The sequence below is a fragment of the Chelonia mydas genome, chromosome 1, assembly GCF_015237465.2.
Source record: "Chelonia mydas isolate rCheMyd1 chromosome 1, rCheMyd1.pri.v2, whole genome shotgun sequence".
NCBI classification, from domain to species: domain Eukaryota; kingdom Metazoa; phylum Chordata; order Testudines; family Cheloniidae; genus Chelonia; species Chelonia mydas.
The window spans coordinates 37,489,786-37,514,415 of record NC_057849.1 but is presented as its reverse complement, the minus strand read 5'-3'; the positions used below and the strand labels follow the sequence as shown (position 1 = coordinate 37,514,415).

At 41.6% G+C, this 24,630-nt stretch overlaps 1 protein-coding gene across 2 annotated transcripts in view; it reads right to left on the bottom strand.

Annotated features, from left to right (window-relative positions):
* The window catches only part of DDX10 (DEAD-box helicase 10), a 321,863-nt gene that overhangs the window by 283,171 nt on the left and 14,062 nt on the right, over nt 1–24,630 (bottom strand). For both annotated transcript variants that reach the window (XM_043530049.1, XM_037890408.2), the window contains exons 6-9: nt 17,007–17,196; nt 14,297–14,423; nt 12,939–13,101; nt 11,187–11,271 (exon numbers count right to left, since the gene is read on the bottom strand). In XM_043530049.1, coding sequence (XP_043385984.1) covers nt 11,187–11,271; nt 12,939–13,101; nt 14,297–14,423; nt 17,007–17,196 — 565 coding nt within the window. The remainder of the gene's footprint in view (nt 1–11,186; nt 11,272–12,938; nt 13,102–14,296; nt 14,424–17,006; nt 17,197–24,630) is intronic.

The window sequence follows — 24,630 nt, the reverse complement described above, 5'->3', positions numbered from 1 at the left end:
CCCTGCCTGAAGAAGGCCCACTAGTAAGAAGCACTGTGCCAGCAGAACACCACTGCGGCTGCTTGTTACTCTGTGTGTTACATAACCCTATTTGGTATGGAGAAAAAAAATCTGTTTAATGTTATCAAACCAGAGGGAGTTTACTGCTTCAGAGATCTTGCCAAATTGGGACAGAGTGCTGGATAAACCACAATTTCTGCAATAAGAAAGTTGGTAGCAGTGCTGTATGATCACAGCAAGAAAGAAAAGGAGACCCCCCCAGAAACCTGAATTGCTTGTGCCTCAATCTAGTCATCAAAAAGGACAAGTCACAGGGCAAATTCTCACCATGTGAGGACAGTTTTGAAGAGCATGTCAAAATAGCATCTTGGCAAACAAAGATTTGGATGTCTTCACACATAGGTAGACCAGTTAGCCGATCAGCACTGCACCATGGATGGAAAAATGTGAATCATCAGCTACTCCCCATATTCTTCAAGGGCCCAATGGCATCTAAGCTTGCACAAGACCTTCTCTGTGCTTGTACCAGTAGGGTTCACTGCACAAACAACTGCATCTGTAGTCAGAACAATTCTCCCTGCACAAAACTGTACAATGAAGACTGTGGTAACCCACGCACTCAGAGATCATGCTGAACAAGATGATGATAATAATGTTGACTAGAAGTGTCACCAGAGTTATTACATTTCAATACCCTCTGTACAAAATTATTAGATTTTGTTTTACCCTTTACATCATCATTGTGATGCTTTGAGGTCATAAAAAAATCCAATTTTGTCTTGAAATAATACACACTCATTAAACTAAGTGGGCATTTTAACTAGTTGATGGAGTCATTGCTTACCCCCGTTTCTATGATAATGGCACCACTTGATGGCTTGACATCATATCTCATCTTAACGTAGACATAATAAGCTTTCAAATGATTCAAAATGTGTTTCTGTAGAGGGGGTATATTAAGTTGACCAAATTGGTGGTGTCTGCTGCTCACCTAAACTAAATAGACAATTATTAAGTCTGTCATGCAGCTGCTGGCACTCACTGAGGAAAGTTTCTTCCTCACTAACTGAGACTGAGAAGATGAGGGGGCTTTTCCAATGGGTCTATACACCCTGCACCCTGTGTTTTAAAGTACATCAAGATATGGTCCACACATTTTTTTGTTCTAACTCTACTCCAGTCCTGATGGTCTCCACATGATACTCACAATCTCTTCTCCTTTGTGGTTTAGTTCTTGTATCATTAACCAAAGAATTTTATTGGCAAACACTTGTCAAGTTTCAGAGTAACAGCCGTGTTAGTCTGTATTCGCAAAAAGCTCACGAAAGCTTATGCTCAAATAAATTGGTTAGTCTCTAAGGTGCCACAAGTACTCCTTTACTTGTCAAGTTGTAGCTTTCTGGCAGAGGGCACGTATTTTTTTTTTTTTTTTTTTTTAAGACCATATCACATCCTCTTCCCTCTCTTCTAGGCATGGAAGTACCCTTTTACATTAACATCCCTGTTAGGAGAATCATCCATCCAGGTTTCATTTCTGCCCCTAGATCATAATCCCCCTTTATTTAGTTATACAGTAGAGTCTTCTTTCTTATGAACAGATACACATTAGTCAGGAGGAAAAAAAATGGACAAAAGCATGCCACAGCTTACACCAACCTTATCAATAAATTGAATATAAAGGTCACTGGGGCCTCCAGCCTAGCTAGTAAGCAATCTATTTCCCACAGCAGCGGTGTCCATTCTACTGTACTGAAACAAATGCTTATTTATTCTTTATTATAGTTTTCCAGGGTGGCATTGTGTCAGTGGGTAATTATGACCATAGCCAAGTTTATATTTTAGTGTGTGAGAACTTCATACCACATCATTAGAAAAATATTCTAATGGAAACAGTCCAAGTGGATGCAACTGCAGGACAATGTCAGAATTGTAGCTGGGCTTCAGCATGTAATTGTAAAGAGGGTTAAATAATATGAATTGTGAGTTAAATATGCAGTGGTGAGGGGCATTTCTTGTGACCTCTGCTGGCAGCTATTTTTTAATATTTTTTTAAATTAGGACAAAGAATTGAAGACTGCAATGTAATATGAAATATGGACTAAATACTACAGCAGATCAATAAAAGCACTTCAAACAAGCTTTTAACCTAATAAATAGTTAATTATGCAAGGAGCTGCCAGCTTGACAATTTGACTATGCAGGTTATTCAGATCCCAAGACACACATCCCATCTCTGGATTAAAGACAATTATTTTTCACATTGAGGGGGGAAAAAAATTAAACTTTGCTGAGTTATCCAAAACCTTAAGTGTTTAGTCAGAAAAATGTTACAACAGGGAGGGGCTTAATTACAACGCTTCCCAGTGACCATGATCCAGAGGGATATATTTCCTGACTGCCTGAAACTATTATCCAAACATTTTCCCCTAAAAACAACCATATGGCACCAGCAGCTCCAAACTTTTTAATTAATGGGACAAAACTGATTACCGTTATCATATTGTCTTGTCCAATAGAGAATGGACAGTGGAGATTTTTAATGTAAGATACATTTTCAGGATACAAAGTGAGAGTGAACAAAACCAAGGCAGACTATATATAGTTAGATTATTTGATATACAGTACACACACAAAAAAATATATCCACCAAAGGGCACGTTGGCTTCCTCCAGAGCCACTCACATCAACACCAAATCTCTCTCTGAGACTTATCCAAAGCTCACGGATGCCAAAAGAAAGACTCCCAATGACTTCAAGGGGCAACGGATCAGGTCCTAAATAAGTATTTTACATTATGTGCACATGCAACATGAGGCTCCAGACTTACCCCTGAAACTATTAGAATCCCTACAGAATGGGTTATTCTACTCTGTCCTTCATTTCACATTTAATGCCTTAAAAACAACTCTTGGTGCAGAAGAGCCAGACTTAGGTAAGAGTTTTACAGGCTTTTTTGGTAAAGGAGGTAGAGGAGAAGTGGATTTATTTAAAGTCAGCTAGTAGCAATAGTATGCTAAGCACTAAACACAGAAACATGTCCACGCACTGAATAAACTGGAAAACAAAGCAGTCTTTTTCCCCCCACTATTTTTGAAAATGAAATCAAAGTTCCTGTAAAACAGTCCTTTTCTTACCATCCTACTTATCAGTTAAGTAACTTTTGTATGGGATTTCTTTCACTCACATGTCCTCTTCATGCCACACAATGTGTAAAATTACATTTTTTGAAAGAAAAACACATACAGTAAAACTTCAAATATGAAAATTAGCTTCTGCTGTCCCCTAGTGGCATTGCATTTTGTTTCACAAACCTGATCAAAAAACATTTTCAAATCAAATGTAGGTTCCATGGACATACCTGGCATACATCAAAAGAAATTAACAGCCTGAGGAGTTAATTCCACAAAGAAATCTGCCAGCAGACCAAGGGATGTGATCATTCCCCCCTATTCGACGTTGGTGAGGCCTCATCTGGAGTACCGTGTCCAGTTTTGGGCCCCACACTACAAGAAGGATGTGGAAAAAAATCAGAAAGCGTCCAGCGGAGGGCAAAAAAATTAGGGGACTGGAACACATGACTTATGAGGAGAGGCTGAGGGAACTGGGATTGTTTAGTCTGCGGAAGAGAAGAATGAGGGGGGATTTGATAGCTGCTTTCAACTACCTGAAACGGGGTTCCAAAAAGGATGGATCTAGACTGTTCTCAGTGGTAGAAGAGGACAGAACAAGGAGTAATGGTCTCAAGTTGCAGTGGGGGAGGTATAGATTGGATATTAGGAAAAAACTTTTTCACTGGGAGGGTGGTGAAGCATTGGAACGCGTTACCTAGGAAAGTGGTGGAATCTCCTTCCTTAGATATTTTCAAGGTCATACTTGACAAAGCCCTGGCTGGGATGATTTAGTTGGGAAATTGGTCCTGCTTTGATAGGGGGTTGGACTAGATGACCTCCTGAGGTCCCTTCCAACCCTGATATTCTAATGCCTCCACAGATATTTCATACAGTATTTGCTTAGACTGTTTGAACTAAAACCCACAGGAAACACAGGGCTCTTCAGATCTTAAAATCCATATATTTCTGAAAGCCTCATGAAAAGCCTTTTGTCACATTATAAAGGATATTTCCACAGTATTTTCATTATTTGAAAAATTACTTATTGATTTGTCCAGACTTTAAAGACATATCTACAAAATGCAACTAGCCAAAACATCTTCTAGTAACGTTAAATACAAAGCAGCACTCCCTATCCACAGAAACAATAAAATCGCTTTCAAGTTAATCAGACTGAAAAAAAGATACACCAACCTCACTATAAAGTAAAAGCATTCTTGCATATCTCCTGATTTTTATTTTTAGTTGTGGGAAGTGATTTTATTTTACCATGGATCAAAGATGCAGAGAGTTTTTTCTTCTTGACTTAAATATTTATTTTTCTATAACAAAATAATAGGATTTCAAAAGTAAACAGTATCCTGAAAGCCAGTTTTAATTACAGCTGACACACAGGCTCCTAATTAATTGAGATATTTAATTTTGCTTTCATTCCTTGCAATTATGAACTCTCATGGCCCATGAATCTTTCTAATTATCTCTAACCTCATTAATGATTACTATTAAAATGCAATTTTTATTACGTTTCTAGAGACAACGTAGGCTTCTCACATACTAACACAATCCTCTGAATTCAGCCAAAGTCTCCTACTCAACAGCTAGAGTTGGTAAAAAAAAAAAAAAAAAAAAAAAAAAAGTGTTTTTACTAATCAGTCTTATTTGAAATTCAAAGTGCATAGTGTGTATCTTAAGTTAAAGCATATTCACAATTTATTTTCTACATTTTTTCCCAGTTTATTCCCAATATGTATGTTTCTCTAGACTGTTATTTCTGGCTCAATAAACATATCTTTTACAGGAGCCATGAGAAAAAACAGTTACCTACCTTCTTGTAACTTTTGTTCTTCAAGATGTGTTGTTCATGTCCATTCCAAGTAGATGTTTGTGCGCCGTGTGCACAGTTGGAAGGTTTTTCCCCTAGCGGTACCCATCGGGTCAGCTGTGGAGCCCCCTGGAGTCATGCCTTCATGGCGGTGTATATAGGTACGGCTACGTTTATGTGACGGAGATCATGGAAGTCACGAATCCGTGACTTCCAGAGACCTCCATGACATTCTCTGCTTCAGCCCCAGGGGCAGCAGGACTGGAGCTGGCAGCCAGCGTGGCCCTGGCAGGGTTCCGGCGACAGCAGAGACAGGTGGCCTTCTGCAAGGTTCCAGCGACAGGTGACAGACTTCTAAGGGGGCCCTCCTCAGGGTTCCAGCAATGGATGACAGCCTGGGGAGGGAGATGCCTCGGGCAAGCGGCTGGGGGTGTCCCATTTTCTCTTTGGGAAATATGGTCGCCCTGTAGCTCCCAGCCACCATGGGCGGAAGGGGGCCCCCCCCCCGCAGCTTCCAGCTGCCATGGGCAGAGGGGGAACCCCATAGCTCACAGCCAGGTCACGGGTTCCGTGAATTTTTGTTTATTGCCAGTGACCTGTCCGTGACTTTTACTAAAAAGAACCATGACAAAAAAAAACTTAGACTTATATATAGGTCCCTACCAACCTGCCGCCTCTTCAGTTCCTTCGTGCTGGAAACTCCGATAGCGGGGAAGGCGGGTGGGTCTTGGAATGGACATGAGCAATGCATCCTGAAGAACAGTTAGTTACAAAAGGTGGGTAACTGTTTTTTCTTCTTCGAGTGACTGCTCATGTTGATTCCAAGTAGGTGACTCCCAAGCCTTACCTAGGAGGCAAGGTCGGAGAGTTCATGGAACTGCTGACTGAAGCCCCACTCTGCCACAGGCTGCATCACCGAGGAGGCCTGCGCCCTTGTAGAATTTGCCGTTAGTGCCGGGGCAGGTATCTTTGCCAATTCATAACATGCTCAGATACAGGACATGATCCATGACTAAATTCTTTGAGAAGACACCAGGAGGCCCTTCATCCTGTCTGCTACTGCGACAAACAACCGGTTTGACTTACGAAACAGCTTCGTGCACTTGATATAAAAGGCCAATGCTCACTGAATGTCCAAGGAGTGGAGTCTTTGCTCCCAACTGTCAGCGTGTGGCTTAGGAAAAGACTGGGAGAAAAACGTCCTGATTCGCATGAAACTGAGAGAACCTTTGGGAGGAAAAGTTGGGCAAGGCCTAAGCTGCACTTTGTCCTTATAAAAAATGGTGCGAGGAGGGTCGGAAGTTAGGGCCTTAAGCTTGGACACTCTCCTAACTGATGTTACTGTGACCAGGAATGCCACCTTCTAGGACCGAGAGTAATGAGCAAGTCACTCGGGGCTCGAAGGGGGCCCCCCATTAGTCTTGAAAGAAACAGACTAAGGTCCCAAACCCGGATCGGCTGCCTAACTTGCGGGTATAATCTGTCAAGAGCTTTAAGAAACCATCCAACCATCAGGTTGGCGAAGACTGATCGGCCAGACACTCCCGGGTGGAACACTGAAATGGCGGCTAGATGAACCCTTATTGATGAGATCGACAGGCCCTGCTTCCTTAAGCATAGCAGGCAGTCAAAGATGAGAGGTATCGGAGCCTGCATTGGAGGGGTGTGACCCTGCAAACACCAGATTGAGAATCTCTTCCAGTTGGCCAGTTAGAGAAGTTCTCCTTGGCAGTATGAAACCCTCCACCAGGACCTAACAGGCTTGGAACACATTAGTTCTACTGGGTTTAACAATGAAGCTTCCAAGCTGTGAGGCTCTCTCCCTGAGGATCTTGAGCAGAAGCTGGTGGACAAGGGGGAAAGGCGGAAATGCGTACAACAGGTGGTCTGTCCAAGGGAGGAAGAATGCTTCCGCGAGGGAGACTGGACTGTGATTCTGGAAGGAGCAGAACTGCAGGCACTTCCTGTTGCTTTTTGTGGCAAACAGGTTGATCTGAGGAACTCCCCACTTTTGGAAAATGCTGTTCGCTACATCCGGGCAAATGGACCACTAGTGGTTGTGGAAGGAGCTGCTGAGATAGTCCACCAGCTCATTCTGAGAACCCAGAAGGTAGAATGCTTCCAGGTGAATTGAGTGGGCTATGCAGAAGTCCCACAGTTTGAGGGCTTCCTGACATAGGGGAGAGGAGCAAGCTCCACCCTGTTTGTTTATATAAAACATTGCGGTCATATTGTCCATGATCACCGCCACACATTTCCCTTGCAAGCAGGACTGGAAGGTCTGGCATGCCAGGAGGACTGCTCTCAGCTCCTTGACGTTGATGTGAAGCAACAGCTCTTTTTGTGTCCAAAGTCCATGGGTCCAGAATTCTCCCTGATGAGCTCCCCACCCCAACGCTGACGCATCTGTGACCAGGAACATGTAAAAGTTGCCATAAGTCCAAAAGGAGCGTCAAGCAATTTATCGAGCGGGTTCTGACAAGTCAAAGGGGAGGACCGTAAACTGGTAATGGTTGTGGTTCACTACAAACCTGAGAAAGCGTCTGTGAGCTGGAATTATAGATACGTGGAAGTACGTGTCCATTACGTTGAAGGCGGCGTACCAGTCTCCCGGATCCATGGATAGGAAGATGGCAGCCAAGGAGACCATGCGGAACCTCAGCTTCTTTATGAATCTGTTGAGGCCTCGCAGGTCGAGGATGGGTCCGAGACCTCCTTTGGCTTTCGGGATTAGGAATATCGGGAATAGAATCCCTTGCCCCTTAGCTCCTGAGGAACTTCCTCCACTGCTCCTGCTGCGAGGAGCGTTTGAACCTCCTGCATGAGGAGCAGGATTGGAAAGAATATCCCACTTCTACAGTACGAAGGACCCAGCGATCTTAGATTATCTGGGTCCAAGCACGATAGAAGTGCAACAGACTATTTAGAAAAAAGGGTGAAGGATCTGGTGAGTGGACTGGTGCGTCGCCAGCAGGCAGGCCTTCAAAACCCTTGCTTAGAGCCTGAGCCTGAGCCTCGCTGAGCCCTGGCCTTAATTGGGCGGTGGATGTGCAAGCTTACGCCTACCATTCCTGCCCCGCTTTTTGAAGAAGTCCTGTCTAAGCTGGGGAGGGTAGAAACACAGAGTGCGGGTTGGGGCTTAAAATGTTTCCGCTGGGTGGCGGGGGTGTGCAGACCCAGCGATTTCAATCTTGCCCACGAATCTGTCTGCTCTGAAAACCACCCCATGACTTGCCGTCAAAGGGCAAGTCATGAATTGTTTGTTGGACCTCTGGAGCAAGACCCGACACCTGGAGCCATGAGCTCCTCCTCATGGCTATGGCAGAGGACATAGTTCACGGGGCCAAGTCTGCCGCATCCAGTGAGGCCTGTAAAGAGGTCCATGCCACTGTCTTGCCCTCCTCAACAATGGCTACAAACTCCGCTCAATAGTCTGCCAGGATCAACTCCTTAAATTTCATCATGGAGTCCCATGAATTAAAGTTGTATCTGCTGAGGACTGCTTGCTGGTTAACAATCCAAAGCTGGGGCCCCCCAGTGGAGTACACTTTCCTGCCGAAGAGGTCCAGCTTCTTTGAGTCTTTAGATTTTGGAGTTGGGCCCTGCTGCCCCTGTCTTTCTCTCTCATTCACTGCCGCTATGACCAGTGAACCCAGCTGCGGGTGACTGAATAGGTATTTGTACCACTTAGATGGGATGAAATGCTTTCTCTCTACCCCCTTAGCTGTAGAGGGAATGGAGGCAGGAGTTTACCACAAGGTCTTCTTAGTGGCTTAAATAGTTTTAATGAGTGGTAATGCCACCCTGGAGGGCCCCCCTCGACCACCTCCTCGGCCTGTAGCCCCATGTTATGGGCCACCCTGTGCAACAGCTCTTGGTACACTCTGTTATCTATGGGGGGTGGCCCAGAGGAGGAAGACCCTGCCACCACCTCATCTGGCGAGGATAACAATGTCACTCAAGACAGTACCAGGCCCTCCTGTCCCTCCAGCTCCCTGGAAGCGTCCTGCTCGGGGCCGGTAGCAGCCTCAGAGCCAGTGGTGGAGCCGGGACACCGACGGGGCTCTCTGCCATGGTCTGAAGCCGTCTCAGTGCCTTGAGGCAGGGGATGGTCCCAGGGTGGTAAAGGGGTGCGTCCTTCTGAGATTACGGACTGGGAGCTCCTGGAGTAAGTGCCCTGAGCCTGGTGGTATGCCCATAGGGTTCAAAAAGCCTATCGCGTGGACCCCTGCCTACAGAAGGAAGCTGCTCTCTTCAAATCACCACTCTGCCAGCAAAAATATCTGAAGACTAGTTATCATCCTTCCCTTGAAACTTCAGCAAAGCCTTAAATACAGGCAATAGAAAAATTCATCTGAAAGGAGATCCCAACAAAGGTGTGGTGAAGTCAAGGTCTGTATAGCAGAGGGAACAGCCTCTCAACGAAGAAACAGGCCTTCTATCCCCAACGTTCAGCCAAGCCCTAGTCATACTACCACTACCTGACCACAGAAAAAGTCTCATTTAAAAGAGGCTTCCTGAAAAGGCTCCCTTTGTAGACTGGAAAGTTATCTCAGCAGTATTAGAATTAAATCCCATTTCCGTTACCCTTTTTAATAGTCATGTAAATAACATTTACACTAGTACAGATGTTTTAGTCTCCAGAGTGCTTTAGAAGCATTCCCAATAGTACCTGTGTGAGATAAGTCATCCCATCTTACAAGTGGAGAAAAACTGGGCACACAGAACCTGACATGTTTCAGGCAAGACACTTAATACTGAGAAAACTCTCAGGAGTCCTGCTAGAAGCTGCAGTTACGCAATGATGCTAAATTTACGACATTTTCTTTTCCATGACAATACTGTGATGCCACAAACACAGGATAATGACACCATAGCAGGCTCAAGTTCAAGGAGAGGAAGAACTGGGTTACAGCCAGGCATATATTTTATTCCCATGCAGAGTCCCAACAACCACCAGATCCAACATACAAATACAAGCTTTTGCAGCACTGAGTTCCAAATGTATATACACCCAGAGACGAACAGTAGCAAGGCCATGTATAAATGTAAGTAACATTTAACAGGTTTTTAAAGAATGCAAATGGTTCAGTTCATAACCAGCATTTCCAAAAGCAAGTAACCTTCTTCTAGAAGAAAAAAAGATGTAAACTAATAGGACAATCTGTAGATTTTTCACAGTGGGGAAAAAATATCCCAGATACAGTGATTTCACCATTTCTCCATGATGTGTCTTTGTATCTGTGATTTTAATAAACTCACCTTTCAGTAAAAGCTCCTGCCCTGCGGAGCTAGGCCTGGTTCCCCACTCCCCATCATGATGGAGGGGCTGCTAGGCCGAACCTGATTATCGCTGTAACCCCATGCATCAGGTTGCAGCACCCAGAAAGGGAAGCCAGGCAGGACAGGAGCTGCCGCTGCAGGGTGAGTGTGGGGCAGGCTTGTTCTCCATCCCCACCACCACCTCACTCAGGGTGCCCCCCCGTCCTTGTTTGTCATGGCATTTTTTAAAAAAAAAATATCAAAAAATCAAACCCGAGACTTTACTAAATTCAGCATGACTGCTCCATGATTTTTGATAAAAAATGCTATGACAAATCTTCAGCACTAGTTATCATCCGAGATGTATTGCCCCCTCTGCAGTCTGTATATTTTTGAAGTTTTTATCTACTGAGTTTTCACACAAGTAGGTATTACTCACGTGATTCTTTCAAGAAATTGCTTTAGGAAGCAAATAATTTAAGTTATTCCTATCCCTAAGAGCATGATTATATTAAATGTTGAAAAATTAAAGATTTTTAGAAAACAACCTACTTAAGGACATCAAAATTTTCCAAATAAAAAAAAGAAACACTGCATCCTTTTCAAATGAATTTAATGACATTGGAAGAAAATGGATTGCCAGCACTAGAGATTAAAGTCTTATTTATCTACAGAACAGGTATAGCACAAATGAGCTTCCACTCTGCCTGGCAGGACCACTTCTAAGGACGAGAGGACAGTTCAGACTCTTAACTATTCAACTATGCGTATTCATGCTAACTTTTATAAAGATAATTTTTTTTATATTTATGAAGAATTGACAAAGACAAATTCACTTCACATAAGCTGCCAAACAGCCTTCACGTGGTAATGGCTTTTAGTCCCTTCTGACCTGTACCTAGCTGATCAGGTTGTTAGTTTTCTTCCTATTATCAACACACATAGCTATCTAGTTGCAAACACTCAAATGCAAATCATAATTAAACATGTACCTGGCTGTTCTTCCCACTCTGTGAATGTATGTATTTGCATCCTCTGGACAATCGAACTGAATGACCCAGTTCACTGCAGGGAAATCTGTGGAGAAAGAGAAAGAGACTAAAGTTTTAACACTTTGCAATATTTTATTTTGCAGTACTATTCCAAGAGAGCCGTCATTCCGATCAATTTATAGACACTGCCTGTGAGCAATCTCTCTGAATTGAAAACTAATTGCATGTATCAGCATACCATAAACAGCTATCCCCTTTGTCAAACTGAACTAAAATTAATGGTGTCTTCATTTCCTAAGTAATGACAGTGCACTGAATGGAACATAATTTCACACCTGACAAGGACAGACAGATGCTCTGTGTCTTACAGATAATAAAATGCCATGGCATTTAATGATTAAGTAAGTGATTTGACCCACTTTTTATGTAGAATATCAATTTACTACACAATCAGATCCTGAAATTAGCTGTGGCCAGCTGCTACTACCATATCTATCCAGATATTAAAACATCATTATCTATTTCAATGACAGCAAGGAGGAGGTTGCTAGGTAAGACTGAACAGTCCACATTGAAAGGAAGAAAATGTCAGACATAATGGGCATTCCAGGCGAACAGCAGCAAACCTCTGTTGCACTGTGTAGAATCAGTATTTACTATTTAGTTATGACTATGGTCACAGGATATGCAACAATTATCCACACAACTGTTTCTAAACAGATGCATCCAAATAAATTCTTTAGCAGCGAGAACCAAACAGTATGGAAGGTAGAGATGGAGTCCTATGCTCTGTCTCCTCCTAATTTAGAGTATTTCCCTCTTCTAATCTGTTGGAGACAAGATGATATTTTGGGCCAGTGAATTTTACTGCTTAATGTTTGAACCCAACTTCCAATGCCAGACATGTGCAAGTGAGTTCTTGAAACCACTTTGAACAATTACACCTAATCACTTTTAAGTTATTAAATATGAAAAGATTATATTGTAAAATACTAAATCGCCATGAGAAAACATAAGGGAAGAGCTAATACACCTTCCTTCTAACAAAAACCAGTCAAAGGAAAGCAAAACCTAAACAAAACTACTTCCATCAATAGGAATCTTCTTGTTCTTGCCTCAGCTATCATTTTGCCTCTTTAGAAGCAAAAAAGGAGAGTTGATTTTTCCCACCTTGACACATTTCAATTCAGAGGCAGGCATTACAAAAATCCCTCCAACTTCCTCCGATCAGCTACTGGTTGGTAGCTCATTTTATCTACTTTTTAGACTAACCAATGGGATGCAAGAGGCATCAGAGTATTTAAAGCCTTTGAAAGCTCTCCTTCTGGCATTCAGGACATCCCATTCTTGTTATCTATTTCCTGAACACAAGTTACTGAGTGCTGGAAGAGCTGGATGGTCTATGGATTAGAGAGCTACACAGCTTCAATTCAACACATCAGTAATAAACAGCATTACAAAATTGCTCAAAACAGATGTTTTACAAAGACAAATAGGAATAAACGAGGTACAGATTACTAAAACGAGGCCCCGTTAAAGAGAAAGATTGTATTGAGGAGAAAGTATTTTAATTATTTTGCTTTTTGGATATAATGATTAGCTTTTAGATGAGGAGGCAACAAACTACATGTAGACTTATCTTGTTTTAAAAATGCTTCTTAAAGCCTGGTTTCTTATAGGATGCACTGCTAAGGTATGAACACGCTTGGAACACCACTCTATGGATACACTATTGCACTAAAGGTTACCTACCCAGCCCTCGAGCTGCAACATCTGTAGCAAAAAGCACTGCTGATTTCTTGCGAACAAAGTCATTGTAGACCTCCATTCTTTTCATCTGTTGCTGTTTGCCATGGAGAGCCAGTATAGGTATGCCAGGGCGGAGCCTACAGAACACTCTGAACAAATACTGAACCTGTTGGTCAACAAGTCAAAGAGAAGAAGTGAACATGATGATATTTCACTGTGATGGTGGTAGTTATCTACCAAGAAATAAATATATTCTTAACATTTAAAGCAAAATAGCTTTCCTCCATCCCAGAGATGGGATGGGATCTGATTATGTGAGTGGAGAGAGGTCATCACCCCTCCCCACAAATACTGAGACAGGAAGTTAATTGTGTAAGAAGGTGCCATACTCCGCAGAGCAGGAAGCAGTGCCAAGCGAGAGTGTGCCAGGTCCTGCAGAGAGCTGGGGGGTGGGCAGAAGAGATGTGATGTTGCACCTTGGCGAGTCAGAAGTGTATGGGCTGAACTAGATCTCACCAGTAGTGCCACTCTCACAGGCACTTCAGTGCACAGGATTGGAATCAGGGTAAATCCACCACAGCCTAATTTTAATATTTCCACCTACTGCACTTTCACCAAGACATTTGTTGCCTGTTTATTATGGTGTACAACAGTGTGATTTTTTTTTAAAGTGCCAAGAATTTTTTTTTAAAACTAGTATTTAAGGAAACTACATATATTCCCTTACAGATTTATTTAATAGAAATTTTGTTTCTATTATTGAGTATCTTCTCTCCACACTGAAGTCAACAATATGGCAACATGGATATTCATACCTTCCTGTATCAGAGAGACAGCAGAAATGGATTTTTACAACCCATTTGAAAGACTTGAAAAATAAATACATCCATAAAGCCTTTCAAATAAGGTAATCTGTAAGGCTGCTATTTAAGCAGTCAGAAATTATTAAATATCTATGGCATCATGGTGCAAACACTTAAACACCAGTACTTCAATGGACTGCTCACGGGAGTAAAATTACTTTCACAAGTAAGTGTTTGCAGGACCAAGTCATATGACCATAAAGAAAGTCTTTCCATACTTTCAACTGCTCTCTTCCCTGATACCACATAATTATTCATATCGCCAACTTTTAAAAAGTCTTTACACGCTATGCAAATAAAGCACAAAATGTCCCACACCAGTTAAAAATAAAACCAGCTCTTACTGAAACAACTTTCACCATCAATATTTTTAAAAATACATGTGTTAATTTTTGCACTCTCATTTTACCATTTAAGTCTCTCTTGCAGATTTCAAAGTCATTAGTTTTACTCCCTCATACTTGATTATATCCAAAAAGAAAGAAATACGAGTTGTACCTCTTTACAACTTGCATAAAACACAATGCTCTTCTTATTCAGGTGACTTCTCAGGAAGGAATACAACATGTTTATTTTTTGCTGCAGCCCACAAACAATATAATTCTGGTCCAAAGTTGCTGGGGTACTGAAAAACAAAGGTCAAGTTAGACACTTCTCATATCATTTACATGAGAAAACCAGAAGAGCCACACACAGAGTACCTACAGATCTGCCACTTGGTTTTCATAAGTCAGAAGTTAAATTTAAGTTTCACTGCTTCCATATTAATTACACTGAGAATTTCTTTCCTATTTTCAGAAGCATGCCTGCAAGCGCCAATGAAAGGCTCGTGCTTTTTGAAGACTTACGATTTTCTTACTAATAGCTTCACAATTTTTTAGATCCAGTTGACTATTAAGCCAAAAAATGTCTGTGTCTAAATAGTGACATTCAAACTGTCTTGACCTAAAATGCAAACCTTTCTTTTTAGTCCTATTGAAGCATCATTTGTGCTTAAGGCAACGACAAAGCAGAGTCTAAATGTACAAGAAAATAAATTTTTAACTGACTGCACTAGTTACCTGACACGCAGTGTGTCTCTGTAAAGGTCTAAATTGTCATCTTAAATTACTTTCAAGTTCTTTAAACAACAAAAGAATAGCCCATGAAAGATTAGTTCTTAACGTACTTTAAAATGCTGCTTTGATGCTCTCTACCTCCCACCCTAGACTGACCAAACTGAAATTAAATGTAACTTGAAGGTGCCATTTGTGAGGATGAAACTGCAATGCTCTGCTCTAAATTTTTATTCAGCTAGTAGTGCTCTAAGTTATGCTACAGTAGTTGCCATTTTGTAAATCTCTTGCAGGAAATTGTTTTTCCTCAAACTGATAAAATACTGTGTACCACAGTCATAATTCTAAAACAAAACAAAATATTTTCCATTTATTTTTCCTTCATCTTGTAGTCTAATTGCAGCTACTGAAATATTTCAAAAGCTCTCATGAGGCAGCATTATAATAAAGACATTCCCTTCTCAACAGGGAAATGCAATTGAGTGTACAAACAGCTACACCAGCCCTCAAGCTAAGGTAGCTATATATTTAGTTAGATCTTTTTATCCTTTTCCACCAAGCAAAAAGGGGATTAACAATGTAAATTGTGTTTCTAACGTTTCCAATTATTCAGGATCCAATTTTTTAGGTAATACTATCACAAGTGTATGCGAAACAATGGATTGAGAAGCTGGTTAGAGTATTGGAGTAGTGGACTCAGAGTCAGAGCTTGCGTTCTGTTCTCCGCTTTGCCAACGTGTGATCTTAGGCAAGTCATTACTTCAGTGTGCTTTGTTCTCCCCTCCATCTGTATGTCAAGCAGGCAAGTATTTTTATACCTCACAGGGGAGCTGATAAATTTAATTGTTCAAGCTGGTCAGAAATTTTTTTGTTGGAACAGTTACCCATGGAAAAATGCCATTTCAACTAAGCCAGATTTTTTTTCAAAACATTGTATTAATTTTGCTGAGAAAGTGAAAAGTTTTTTTAAAATTTTCAAGAAGAAAATTTCACAACAAAGCTTTAGTTTCAAAATTAGACAGGTTATTTCATTTGTAGTTTTACATTATTTCATGATGGCAGTGGTAATACTTCCTATGTCATATGTCAAGTCTCATCATAGGATGCACTACTGCTATTATAGACAGATCATTATGACAAAACAGTCAAAAGTCTATTTTTTTTATTATTATTATTTTAAAACATTAAGGGCAGCTGCTACATAGAGATTGAAACATTTTATCTTATTTTCTAGATAAACGAGTCTCCTATTTTTGTTCTAATAGAACAGTTTGGCACTGACATTATCAACACAAAAATAAGCAACACTCAGAGTACTATTTCTAAGAGCAGTTTTCAATAACTTTGTGTTAGCCTGGAATCATTTTTCTAGGATACTGAAAAACAGCTGGTCCTCTAATTTGTATAGCAAATGCTTATCTTATTGTCTAGATCCAGATGTCAAACCGTTTCATAACACAGACGAGAGACTGATCTAGAAAACAAGATGTTCCAATCTGTACTGAGTACCAGCCACCCTTAATGTTTTTGCAAACACAAAATAAAAATATAAAAATAAAAAAAAAATTCAAAACGAAGACAAGATCTTTTTTAAAAAAATCTAATTGTTTTAGAATTTCCATTTCATGGAAAATTTGAATATATTTGTTTTCATTCCAATTCAGAACAAAACCAAATTCTGAAACGTCATAATTTCCCATGAAACAGGAATTCTGAATTTCTAACACTCCATTAAACATTCATGTTTGTAAAGTCATTTGAAATCCTCAGAGAAAACAGCCTACAGAAGTGCAAGGTTTTATTGTATTAAATACTATTATCTCCACTTGGGTTTGCTCAGCTCCCCCTCCGAATATAAATGCCACTGAAGACAACATGAACCCTTTTGCATCTAGTTATATCTAAAAAGTCAAATCAAGCTAAGGCACCTTGGTGAAAAGTATAAGCGAACCATGACTGGCAATGCAATACACTTCAGCTACTTGCTTTCAAAATAAAACAAGAATCAGTGTTTGAGTGGAGCCGGAAGGGTTTAACGTGAAATATGACAACATCCCACTTCCCAGAGGTGCTGGGAAAGAAGCTGAGGAAAGTGCAGCTATCATCACTTTCTTTCTCCAGTACAAGCACCAAGACAAACTACCACCACTCACCTGAATTTTGCTTTTTCGTGAACCCAAACATATTCCGGATCTTTTAGACTCAGTCGTGCAAGATCCTTCACTGATTTGGTTTGTGTCGCTGAAAAAAGCAACGTCTGGCGTTTCTTAGGAAGATTTTCTATAATCGCATTCATAGTATCAGCGAAGCCCATGTCCAAGATTCTATCAGCTTCATCAAGAACTAGAACAAGGAAACAGGTTTAGAAGAACTGGATTTTTAAATTCTTTTCAATTCTAACCTTGAAATTTTAAAACAAAACTAAAAAAACAAAAAACCTCAATTTGAAATTTCTGTTCCTGCAAAACCATGTTAACAGGAACAAAAGAGACAGACCAGGAATTACTTAAATTACATTTTTCACTGATTTTTCTTTAGAATTGGTCACACTTCATTCAGTGCAGAAATGTTCCTGTAAAAGTCCTCAACTTCTCCCATAATCCACGAACTACAGCTCTCAATTTCATATGCAGAGGATCAGGGTTTCAAGCAACTAATCCACCAGTTTACATGTGAATTGCTTCTAACCAAAGGCGGGCCCGTTACTGAAATAAAGAAAGCTGGACATAAGGTGAAATTGCAGTTTGAGTAGTCAGGGCAATCAATTCACCCCTGCCTCTAGCTGCCATAAACACATTCAGAGTTGGGGTTCCAAAGGCTAAGGCAAGGGTCAATGCTGATTGCAGTTTTGTGATGCTCATTCTCTTATTTGTCCAGTATGAATTGTATTTACTATAGCGAGCTTAATATTGAGTATTTTGAGAGTTATGTTATAGGTCTGTAACTCTTGCTATGTAACTGACTGCAGAAAGGAGCTCTCTCTGCTAGCATGGTAGCAAACTCTCCCCTGTCCCCAACAGCTTCCAAAAGCAATCAAGAAAATAATGAAACTAAGTTCTCCAAGCCAGTGCTGCAGATCACACGTTAAGCCTTAGAAGCAGGCAAGCCTTCTAGTAAACTGAAATCAGTATTCAGGTAAACGCTACAGTAGAAAAAGAAACAAGAGACCAACAAAAAAATATGAGAGAAGTTAATCTGGGTTGAATCTGGAAGAAATAAGGTTTCTGGAGACTGACTAAAGGAGCATACCCAACTTAAACCAGATTGGGTGGGCTATTAGTCATCACTTCAAGTGACCAAGAGAGCTGTACCCAGAAAGGAAAGGAAGAAGGGGCAGACACATTTCTGGGATGGGTCAAAGGTAGATGTACAGGTCTGAAAACTACGTCAAGAACAAAACAGTGCTGCAGGGGAGCTGGCTGAGGCCAGTGATAACCATGGAGTACCTAGAAGATGCCACAGGGTGCCACGCTTGCTTTTAGACCCTCTGCTAGCCCTGCTACCTGTGATTACTACTGAGGTCAAGCAGCTGGGCTCAACAGCTGCCTAGGGTGTGGAGGAAAAAAAGCTTTATCTGTACACAGCTGAAAATCCCTTACATTTCATCTGGGTTCTGTTGATTGACTGAGAAGTAGCCAAGGAGCAGCAGCACAGGATCTAGCCAACAGAGCTGTCTGAGTGGGAGTTTGGGGGTGGGTGGTAGCGTTCTGGTTTTGTTTTGCTGTTTGTTTGGGTTTGGGAGTGAGTTTGTTTGGTTTGGTTTGTTTTCCTTGACAGGACTTTAGGCAGGAAGGCTATGACAGATACAGAGGCAGCAATGTAGTAACCCAAGGAATGGAAGAGAGAAAGAAGATGACTGGATGTGGAAACTGTGACATGTACATGATCCTGTAACGGGTACCTGCAAAGAGTTTTGTTTGTAATGAAGTGTTGCCTGATAGAGCTGATGGAAGGGAAGATCCGAGGTTTGGAGATGCAGCTGAAAACTCCGTTTGAGTTCTGAAGGGGATTCCAGCAGATGATGGAGGGAAGGCGAGAGGAGGCTGAAGGGAAAAGTCAAGATTCATGGAAGTAAGCTGAACTGAAGAACTCTGAGGGGAGACTGCTGGGTGAGGAAAGTGACCAGTGGAAGCAGGTGACTACAAGAACAAGGCAAACAAAAAGAAAAGCTGGTGAAGGGGCTCAGGAACAGGTTTGCTGAGTTGGAAAATGAAGGGGCACAACAGGCTGTAACTGAAGGTGGGAGGGCAAGAAAGAACAGAACAGCAGCTAGTCCTGTAAGAAAAGGGGAAGAGCCAATGGAGGTACCCGGAGTTCACAGCCCCAGGAGGATACAGGATGCCTCACAGAAGATTGCAAGGGAGAACAAAAGACAAGAGGACTTGCAGCCAGAAAGAACAGAAAGAAGGCCAGAGAATCACAGTTAATCAGCTGGAAAAGGCAAGTCTATATGATTGGTTACTCCTTATTACGAAGGACAGACAGGCCTGTCACCAGAGCTGATCCAGAAAACAGAAGGGTGTGCCGTCTGCCAGGAGCTAAGATACCAGATGTAGATCAAAGACTGAAGAGGATCCTAATGGGAGTAGGAAAGAATCCGATTTGTTCCCACGTGAAGGACAATGACACAGCTAGATTCTCACTGGAACATATCAAAGAAGATTGTGCCAGGCTGGGGAAGACACTTAAGGAAATGGAGGCTCTTCAGTAGGATGATCTTCAGTAGGATTCAGCCTGTCCCTAGAAGAAAACGAAGGTGAGACAAAATTATGATGATCAACAAATGGCTCGGGCTGTGGTGCTATAAGGAGGCCTTTGAGATGTTTGAGCACTGGGATGCACTCATGGACAGAGGACTGTTCTCATGGGATGAACTCCACCTGAGTAGGGAGGGAAATAGATGTCTGGAATGGAGGTTGGCACAACTGATTAAAAGAGCTTTAAACTAGAATCTCAGGGGAGATGTTCATGTAATCTACACACTGGGTTCTAACACTGAGCGGGAGGAAAATCAAGAAAGAAAGGATACAGCAACGGGTAGGAGAATGGACATTAAGAGGAAAGATAGCTTCATTAGTATTGGCACTTACATGTCAGGTAGGCGATACTGGCAGTAGAATGACTGTACCCAAATCAGGTGAGGAATCTGGGTGAAGCCAAGTGGCAACAACTAAGAGGTTTGTACATCAGTGCAAGGAGCCTGGGTAACAAAATGGAGGAACCAGATCCACTGGTGCAGGAAGTGAAACCAGATATTATAGGGTAACAGAAACATGGTGGAACAGTAGTCATGGCTGGAATATTGGTACTGAATGGTATGTGCTGTTGAGGAAAGATAAAGAAACAAAGGTGAAGGTGGTGCAGTAGCATTGTATATTAATGATGAGGTAGACTAAAGAAATTAGAAGTGATGGAATAGCTAAAACAGTCTGTTTGGGTCAAAATCACTTTGGGGAAGAAAGGTACTCGAGCAGTGGTTCTCAAACTAGGCGTGCCACTTGTTCAGGGAAAGCCCCTGGCGGGCCGGGCCGGTTTGTTTACCTGCCACGTCCGCAGGTTCAGCCGATTGCAGATCCCACTGGCCGCGGTTTACCGCTGCAGGCCAATGGGGGCTGCGGGAAGGGCGGCCAGCACATCCCTCGGCCCACACCGCTTCCCGTAGCCTCCATTGGTCTGGAGTGGCGAACCGCATCCAGTGGGAGCCACAATCAGCCAAACCTGCAGATGTGACAGGTAAACAAACTGGCCCGGCCCGCCAGGAGCTTTCCCTAAACAAGCAGGGCACCTAGTTTGAGAACCACTGGACTAGAGGACAGTGCTTGGTCTGCTACAGACATCCAGGATCCAATCTGGATAAGTATAGAGACCTCCTTAATGTTTTTAATGCAATAAATACTACTGGGAATTGTGTGATTATGGGAGACTAATTTCCTAGATATAGATTGGAAGACAACTGCTACTAATTATCGTAGGGCCCAGATTTTCCTGGATGCGAGAGCTGACACATTTCTTCACCAGTCACTGAACAAAAGGTTATGTCATTTTAGATTTGGTATTGGTTAGTAGTAAGGACCTCATAGAAGAGCTGGTTGTACGGGACAACATTGGTTCGAGTGATCATGAGTTAATTCAGTATAAAACTAAATGGAAGGATAAACAAAAATAGATCTGCAGCTAGGGTCCTTGATTTGAAATGGGAAATCTAAAAAAATTAAGAGAATTAGTTAGAGAAGTGGACTGGACTGAAGAACTCAAGGATCTGAACGTGGAGGAGACTTGGAATTACTGTAAATCAAAATTGCAGAAACTATCCGAAGCCTGCATCCCTAACAAGGGGAAAAAATTCACAGGGAAGGGTTGTAGACCAAACATCTCAAAGAAGGTGATTAAGAGAAAGCAGAAAGCCTACAAGTAATGGAAGATGGGATGGATCATCAAGGAAACCTATACCTCATGGAGACCAGAAAGTGCAGGGATAAAGTGAGAACTGCTAAAAGCCAAGCAGAGTTGGACCTTACAAAAGGGAATTAAAACCAACAGTAAAAGGTTCTATAGCACTAAAAAGAAAAAGAAAACAAGGAAAGGAGAAGTGGGACAGCTAACCACTAAGAATGGGGTGGAGATTAAAGAATCTAGGCATGGCCCAACACCTAAACAAATACTTTGCCTCAGTTTTTAATAAAGCTAATGAAAAGTCATGGGGTAGTGGCAGGGTGGCTAATTGCAACAAGGATATGGAGGTAGAAATTATGACATCCAAGGTGGAAGCCAAACTCAGACAGCTTAATGAGACTAAATTGGGGGGCCCAGATATTCTCCATCTGAGCATATTAAATGAACTGGCACATGAAACTGCAAACCCAATAGCAAGGATTTTTAATGAATCTCTAAACTCACAGGTTGTACCCTATGACTGCAGAATTGCTAATATAGTTCCTATTTTTAAGAAAGGGGGGGGAAGTGATCTGGGAAACCACAGGCCTGTTAGTTTGACCCAAGACCTACAATACAACTGAGAACAAATTTTGAAAGAGAAAGTAGTTAAGGTAAACGGTAATTGGGATAAAATACAACATGGTTTTACAAAATGTAGATCATGCCAAACCAACCTGATCTCCTTCTTTGAGGAGATAAATGATTTTTTAGATAAGGGAAATGCAGTAGATGTAATCCACCTGGATTTCAGTAAGGCATTTGATACAGTTCCACTTGGGAAATTATTAGTTAAATTGGAGAAGTTGGCAATTAATATGAGAATTGAAAGGTTGATAAGGAACTGGTTAAAGGGGAGACTACAACAGATGGCCAGAAAGGATTAAGCAGCTAGCAGGCTAATTGATTTAGATTCAACCTTTAGAGCAGTGGACAATCTGCAGCCCTGAGGGCCACACGCGGCCCACCAGGGTAATCCGCTGGCGGGCCACGAGACAGTTTGTTTACATTGACCGTCCACAGGCACAGCGGCCCGCAGCTCTGAGTGGCCATGGTTCGCCATTCCTGGCCAATGGAAGCTGCGAGAAGCAGCACAGGCCACAGGAACATACAGGCTGCCGCTTCCTGCAGGTTTCCCACCACTGCTTTAGAGACATGTTAGAAAAGTATCAGAGTAACAGCCGTGTTAGTCTGTATTCGCAAAAAGAAAAGGAGGACTTGTGGCACCTTAGAGACTAACCAATTTATTTGAGCATGAGCTTTCGTGAGCTACAGCTCACTTCATCGAGCTGTAGCTCACGAAAGCTCATGCTCAAATAAATTGGTTAGTCTCTAAGGTGCCACAAGTCCTCCTTTTCTTGTTAGAAAAGTATGTAAATGGTAATTTAGGCCATTCTATGTTAGATAGGCTAGAACTTTGAAATGCAAACCTGTATTACAGAATTAGAGGTAGTACTATTTGCATGTGTTTACTTATATCTTGTCAGATATGTTAACAGACAATTTCTGTCTATTACTAAAGCTATTGATTCAGAGATCAAAAGGGAATATTAACATTTGGATAAATCTTGGGTGAAATAATGTCATGTTTATGTGTCTCTTTAAAGTTTAATGATAAACTGCTTAATGGATAAATTACCTTATGTTAATCCATATAGTATTTACTGGTGATGTTTAGGAAACAGAAGGTTACTTCAAAACCTATTGTTCTTCCAAGAACTCTGTACTGCCCAGAAACTGTATAAAGACTCTTGGGACCTGATCCTTTCATCTCAGATCTGCTTGATGCTTTATGCAAGGGAAGCCTGAGTCGTAAGACTGAAATCTCCAGGCCCTCCTGGATATTAATGTTGGACTAACACATATGGACTAATTCTGAAAGAACTCTTTGCAACTACAAAGCTCACCATCTCAGAACTGTACTCATGTCTGTATGTATACTGATTTTTTTAACCAATACTCTTTCTTTTTTAATAAATTTTAGTTTAGTTAATAAGAATTGGCTGTAAGCATGTATTTGGGTAAGATCTGAAATATTCATTAACTTGGGAGGAAATGTGCCTGATCCTTTGGGATTGGTAAAACTTTCTTATATGATCGATAAGATTTTCAGTAATCCTCAACATATTTGATTGGGGTGTCCGGGTGGAAGCCCAAGGCTGGGTTGCTATAAGGGAATTGTGTTTTGGCTTCTGGATAACCAGTAAGGTATTGTAGAAGCTGTTTTGTGCTGGCTTTGTAAAACTAAGTATTGGAATATCCAGCAGCTTTGGAGATTGTTTGCCCCATTCTTTGCAGTTTTCCCCAACTGAGTAAACTCAGTGTGGCCCCACTGGGACCCCGGTCCCAGTGGTGTAGTCTGGCTAGGATACACATTACCACAGGTTAATTAGGTTTTTGGATCAGAACTCCACGCATGTCAAAAATTAATTTTGATATTGGAGAGTTTAAAGGTTTTAAAAAAAAATCAGTTACAATGAGTCACCCACGGTCATATGAAGATCTTAACAGAAAAAGCCTTCAAGAATTTTGCTCACAGAGGGGGTTGTCTTAAGAAAAAGGCCCCAGAGCAAGAACAGAAAAAATCTGTTAATGGCCAGTGATCAGAGAGAGGGTCTCCTTCACCTGCCCCAGATCCACTCCCTGCAGAAGCAATTAGAATGCAGCTGGCAGTAAGTAAGCAAAAATTAAGAGCTTGAACAGAAGCTGACAGATCTTTGATTATAGGAAAAGCAAAAAAAAAAAAAAAGAGGATATGGAAATAGAAGGCCATTTAAGGCATATGGATCGGCTGGCTGCTGAGATGCAACAGCAATCTGCCAGACATCAGTTCCAAGTCTTGGAAGAGCAGAAAAAGCTCCAACAGTCTGGAAATCCATCCCCTCATGACAACAGAAACTGGGGAAGAATTTGTCCCATTTACAAAGTTACTGAAGACAGAGAAATTTTGATCTACCTTTGAATGTCTATGTGAAATTCATCATATCCCAGGGGTACAGTGTATGCCTGTCCTGCTGACCAGATTGACTGGGAAAGCTAGGCAAGTGTTCAGTGAAATAGGTATGGATGAAGCTTTGAATTATGTAAAATATAAAGATACTGTGTTAAAGCATTTCAAGGTTACCTCTGAAACTCACAGGTTAAAATGTAGACATTTTAAAACGGCTAAAAATATTTCTTATGTGGAATGTGCTCATAAACTGTTAGGTTTTGTCAGGAAGTGAATTAATGGTAAGAAAGCTTTGGGGATTGTCTGTCCCACTCTCTGCAGTTTGCCCTAATTGAGTAACTTCAGTGTGGCCCCCCTGGCACCCTGGTCAAAAACTGATTAAAGGGAGACGACAA